General features: G+C 42.0%; 1 protein-coding gene across 1 annotated transcript; it reads right to left on the bottom strand.

The window, feature by feature from the left end:
* Positions 1–443: 443 nt before the first annotated feature.
* On the bottom strand, positions 444–6221 carry LOC311094551 (uncharacterized protein). The gene is made up of 3 exons (XM_084132585.1): positions 4146–6221; positions 3555–3690; positions 444–3213 (listed from the first exon to the last, which is right to left on the bottom strand). Exons 1-3 carry the CDS (start codon positions 4787–4789, stop codon positions 2533–2535), a joined length of 1461 nt encoding a protein of 486 aa, XP_083988711.1. The 5' UTR covers positions 4790–6221; the 3' UTR covers positions 444–2532.
* Between the last annotated feature and the right edge of the window lie 2 nt (positions 6222–6223).

The following is a 6223-nucleotide window of genomic DNA, read 5'->3' as shown; positions in this document are numbered from 1 at the left end:
TAGCTAACGTTACTCACCAGGACACCTGGCCAACCCTCCACTAATTCTCCTCACACCAAGCATTAATAACTATTTGAGTGCCATGGCTCCCCTCTCTCACGCCTGACCGGTTAAAAATTGTAGGGCTGTGGTCCATAAAGAATTTGATGGTTTCCCACATCCTCAGTCGTTCTCCAAATAGCCATAATACAGTAATGGCGCTTTTCCACTGCATGGTACGGTACGGCTCGGTTCGGTACGGCACGCTTTGGCGCTTTTCCACTGCATGGTACGGTACGGTACGGCTCGCTTCGGCTCGCTTTAAATGGTGGTTTAAAAACAATCCTACTTGCCTACATTCTCTATTTATTTTTCACTATATCGACATAGGGGATAAAGCCGGGCCCTGTTGAAAAGATGGCTGTGATCTCAGCCAAACCCGAAAACAAGAAAGACCACAGAGGGAGTGCGGTAAGTGCTCCATTTATGGGATTTCAGAAAACAACATTCCATTGGACAATAGCATTTAAAACCAGTGGGGGGAAACTGAAATTATTATTGTTACAAGGTAGGTTCTATGTGTTTTACATCTAGTGAGTTATAAGTCCAACCAATTTCATAAATGAATGATGCTACTTAAAATGTGTCAAATCCTTCTGCAGGTGTCTTTCAAGTTGGCCAAAGCAGGCACACCTTAAATCATGAAATTCAATTTTATTATTAATTCTGATGACCTGTCACTGTACTGGTTATTGTATTCTATTTCCAGAATGCTCTTCCCCTCAAGCAAAATGTATTACTCTGTTGCAGATTTTTAGCGTGTGTGTGTGTGTGTGTGTGTTTTCTAACATACAGGAGTAAACTGTACAAAGGCCTTCATGGGGAACTTCCTGACCTCTCAGTTCTTCGGGTGTCTGAGGTGTACAAAGATTTTGCTGATGCTGACCGCCCTATGATCTGCAGCATGGGAATAAGTGAGGATATCCCACTTGTGGACTCACTGTTCGGCAAGGTGCAACATGGAAGTCCCCTTTCTTATCAGCAACCTGCCAAAGAGAAAGCAAAGACTCTCCATGATGCTCCACCTCCTCCATCATTGCCACTGCAAGGCTACAGACTTGAACCATCAGAGTGCATGTTTGTCTGTTCCAGGAAGCAACAGCTGCACATGAAAAGTCTCGAGGTTACCCTGGAATTGGCCCAGAAGATTGAATGTGCTACGCGAGAGCAGAGTTTGTGTGCCGATTGGTATTGCTTCCGCATTTTGTTTTAGAGAGATCTGCCATGTGGGCAAGGCCTCTGAAGAGGGACTTGCTGAACGCATTCTAAGAGGTACTCATTAGACAGGGCCTATGAAGAGGGGTTTGGAGTTGGAGGCAGATGCGATCTGGGAATATTGCCAGATAAAACGTGTGAACCACTACAAATGTGGGTTTGTGGTACAACCGGATGCACCATGGATTGGTGCCTCACCAGATGGGGTTGTCTTTGACCCCTTGGAGCAGCCTCAGTTTGGCCTTGTGGAAATAAAATGTCCAAACATTCCAAATTATGTAGACGCACCTTATCTCAAGGTCATCAATGGGTCATTGCAGCTCAAACCAAATCATGCCTATTATTGGCAAGTTAAGGGCCAACTACTTGTCACCGGTATGAGTTGGTGCGATTATGTCGTCTCCGCTCAAGATGATGTTTTCATACAAAGAATACAGAGGGATGAGAGTGTGATGGAAAAAATGAAGCGTAGGATAGATAAGTTCTACTTTCACGTGTACATGGACAAATACCTGGCAGTGGCGTAAATTGGTTGCTTGTCATTCCTGAGTTTTGGGCACATTTTTACAGAAGACTCCTTTAAATCTGTTATTATCTTGCATAATTACCTTGATCATTTCTCATATTATAAATGTTCATTTGTGCCTTTGTATGCATTGTTATTGAAGGGCAGTGACACTTTCATGTTAACCATTTATGAAATTGAAGTTTGTCAAATACAGTTCACTTGAAATCTATTATGTGTTTTTGCTTTCTGAAGAACAGAGAAATGGTCTTTGCATTTTTACAAAATCTATCAAATCAAAATTTATTTATATGGCACCTTACAACAACGCTCAGGTTGACCAAAGTGCTTTACAACTGTGAAACCCACAAAAACAGATAATACAGAACAATACAGAGCAAGAATCACATATATATATATATATATGTGTATATATATAGATAAAAAACACGTCAAAACCATATAATAACTAAATTATTAAAATATAAAACACCTTAAGATAAAATATGAAAGTGCTAAAAAAAATCAAAAAGCCAGTTTAAATAAATGGATCTTCTAAAAAAATCTATCACAGTCAACAGGAAGCACACAGCACACAGCTGTAGACAACACTGTAAAAGTAAAGCAGTTTTATTTGCAGAGTAACAGCAAATCATTTCCAAAACTGTATGGAGTATTGTTAAACATCCTGTGATGTGTTAAAATCAGACCATCCATTTCTTGACCAGGGGTCCGGACTGATAATTAGTGAGGAGACATGCAACAGTAAAAAGTTAGTTTATATTCCCACAAATGGAGAGAGGGATGACCGTGTCAAAAAGTTTGTTCTCTTTGACCCTCCTAATGAGCCTCTCGACGTGGACTCTCAGACGTGCAATGGCCTGGGTTTTAAGGACGTCCACCTCTGACATTTGATCCTGTTTGGACATAAAAGCTGGGCGATGCACTTTCCCGGAAACTAGCTCATCTATCAGAAACCCCTTGTCTACCATAACTTCCATGTCGGGTGTTAGGAGGGAGGTGATGCCGGAGTGACGAAAAATCTCCTTGTCACTGATGGAGCCTTCAAAAAGTGCCGACACAAATGTCAATGCTCCATGGGGGGACATGCCAATAAGCGCTTTGAATGTACAGTGCGACTTGTATGTGGAAAATACCTCACTTTGGAGCAGAAGGGAGGTAGGGGTTTGGCACCTCATTTCTGTGCAGTCAAGGATGACCTGGGTGTTTTCATAAGTCCCATGGAAATCTGTGGGGCAGTTTGCTCTCACTGATCCGCTTGTCATCCATATCGAGAGAGATACAAGTAAAGTATATAGAAAGTTGGACCACGTCACAACTATTCGACTCACTGTAGCTCTGTGGATGTTGAACTTGTGAGCAAGGTCCCTTTGTGTACAGCCGGTTGATAGATAGTTAAGGAAGAGGAAGAGCTCGTCAATTGGCAGCAATTTCTGGGGAAAATAGTTACCGTATTATTAATAGATAGAAACACTATACAACAAAGATAAAATACACAAACTAAGGTGATTAAAATATGCAGTGCATGTGGGGGTGTATGTAATCTAAAAATTGAAAACTTTCATCAATGATTTAACTGGTGGTAAAGAGTAAGCTGCCTATAGCAGGCCAGCATGGAGCTGAGCAGCCAAAGGAGCAGAGCAACAAAAGCAGGTAGTCGCTTGCACAGACAACAAGAGTGCCAGAGCAAGCAAAAAACAAAACACAGCTAACAGTGCAAAATGTGTAATTCACATGGACCAAGCTGGTAGTATATGTTTATTGTAGAACTTACTGTTGATCTGTTCATAGGACTCTCAGTGGATGTACTGGTGGAAAGGTTCTTCTGACCACTGGTGACTCTCACCATTCTGCTCGTTGCCTCTTGGATTAGATTCCAAAAGGCCATGAAATGCTCATATGATGGAAATCTGCATACAAACAGCACATATCATATAGTTTTTCTATTGATGGCATTCAGATTACATCAAAACATTCTCAAGTTGTGAACATGGAATCTAGCGTTGTTTTCTCTAGATCTGTTAATTATATTTCCTTCATTATATTTTATTCTTCTTTACTGAAACACACAAAGTCACAATCCACACACATCAGACACTCACCACACACGCATTGTATGGAACCGCAAAAATCCATACTAGCCAAACTATTATACAGCTATCGTGAAACTTTAAAGCTAATCACATCACCGGCTGCTGATGATAAGTTTTTTATTGCCTCGTCAGCGGAGATGAGGCTGACTTTGTTGGAAGGGATAGATCTGTCCCGTGACATGTATGTATATATTCATAAAATATGTATTATTTACAGAACAAAGAAAAGAAAATACACCAAATGTGATGGTGTGAAATCTCTGATTTCTTACCTGGTATAGTACCGAAAGTCATCAGGTGATGTGGCAAACCGCTGCAACCCAAATCTCTCCAAATGATGTGACTCGAGCTGCCTTGTGAGCTCCTCGATCTGCCTCGACATGTTCTCAAATTTCATCCGGTCGACCACGATGAAAGAGCTGGCTGTGTAATCGTGGTCTTTCATCAGGGGTGTCGGAGCCAACTCAGCACAACCAGAGACAGGTGTGTTTTCATCCACCTCAGTCACCATGTCCACGGTGGAGTCATCCTCTGGAGCGTGGTCCAAAGCCTGGATTGCTCGAGGGCGGCGCTCCCAAACTCCGGGTCGCTGGGGTTTTTTAGTGTAATTATTCCAACTGAACAAGGATGGAACTGCCTTAGGTCGAAGACACCGCTTTCCAGAAGAAGATATTACTATCTCTTCTTGCTCAAAGTGCCGACTGCACACTCTGGAGTTGGTGGTGGGGGTGAAACCTTCCCTTCTGATTTTAACAAGCCACTGGGCGCGTAAATTAAGTTCCTTTGGGAAACTATGGAAGCTCAAGGTTGTGTTGAATCTCCCCCCGGCGGTACATAGTGGCACGCAGTAATGGTGGTTATTACCACTGACTGCCCTTTGAAAAGTGAATCGTTTTTTTTTATGTTTTAGGTCCATTGCGAACGATTAAACTAACTTAACGCTGGTCCACTGATGTAAACAAGGCGACAACCGGAAACAAAGTACCCAATTTCCGCCCTCAAACCGGAAGTTAGCATTTTTCTCGTGCACAGGTTCAATTCTGAGATTAAAGGTACAATATGCAAGAATTTTTTGCCGCTAGAGGGCGCTACATTACAAACAACAACAACAATGGCGTAGCTTGATGATGATGTGAAGGAGTGTGGAATGATGGGAACTGTAATTTTAAACTCCACCGTGGATGTAAATCAGTCAGACGGGAATCGAAAAATCATGTTCATGGAGGTTAAGTTTTATTTTTATAATGACATGCTTTTTGTGGCAAGGGGGGCGTGGTTCAGTGTGGTCTGTAATGGGAGAGAGAAGAGACGAGCGTCCCGCAAGTAGGTCAAGTGCAAATAACGAACACCTGTGTCTTATTGCAGTGATCGGCGTGGAGAGACCGCTTATAGGCCGCACGCTGGAACAAGAGAGAGAGACTGGAGAGAAAATTGGACGCAGAGAAAGAAAACCGGTGGATCCGAGCTCTCATTTTTTAACTGTTTTGTGCGTCGCGGTTGCCACGGTGAATGCGCGTGTGACTTTTGTTTGTTTTGTTTTATTTTAATAAAGTACGAGTCCCAGTCACGACGATCCTTGTCTTCTTCCTTCCTGACTCTTGAACCTCATCACACTTTTATTTCATTAAAATGAATTAACCGCAAGAAAAGTAAGGTTTAATACTAAATTGGTTATCATAGATGTTACTGTATGTCGAATTCATTGTTGTGATAACGCTGCGCAGTTTTACGTGTTCTAAACAATTGTTGTAAAAGTACATTCGAACATACCCACATCATTTGCCAAAATACTGATTAATCTTTATGCATAACACATGCTATATTTATTTACATGGTCATAAACACCAGACGTGATAAACAATGTCAATAAACTAAACACAAATCTAAAGCAATAATACTTCCCTTACATAAACATAACTATTACCGTATGCTACATTTGGAAAATATAAAATTAAGCATGCTTTGTAGACAGAACCAGCTGCAGTCGGTAAAGAATAATTGTGTTCCATAACGACTGCACGAAACAAGCTAACGTTTGTTGCTTGATAGACGCTACAACTACAACTTCCGCATTTGTCCAGGACTCCACACAGTACGAGCGGAAACCGAGGGTAACGCGGATATGATGCAATTGTGGCGACTCCCAGCTCCCCCCTGCTCTTTTTTTCCGTACCCATGTTAACAGGTTAGAGCTTTCACACTGCACGCGGTTGCAGTCCGTCGATCCGTTCCAGTTGCGGTGCGTATACAGCAGTGCAGAGATCGTTTCCGCACCGAGTCTATTTTTGCTGTGCTGCAAACGCTGAATTAAAGGGATAGCGCATGTTTCGTGGTCAAAATGAACACAGAT

Source organism: Abramis brama, assembly GCF_963993115.1.
Source record: "Abramis brama genome assembly, chromosome: 13".
In the NCBI taxonomy this organism is placed as follows: domain Eukaryota; kingdom Metazoa; phylum Chordata; class Actinopteri; order Cypriniformes; family Leuciscidae; genus Abramis; species Abramis brama.
The sequence above is the reverse complement of the archived record's forward strand: the minus strand, read 5'-3'. Positions and strand labels throughout refer to the sequence as shown.

Coding starts and splice junctions, on each gene's coding strand:
- LOC311094551 (XM_084132585.1), bottom strand. CDS start 4,789: ATGGACCTAAAACATAAAAAAAAACGATTCACTTTTCAAAGGGCAGTC. Junction 3,691..4,145: donor GACTTTCGGTACTATACCAG/GTAAGAAATCAG, acceptor GTTTGTATGCAG/ATTTCCATCATATGAGCATT. Junction 3,214..3,554: donor GTCCTATGAACAGATCAACA/GTAAGTTCTACA, acceptor TATTTTCCCCAG/AAATTGCTGCCAATTGACGA.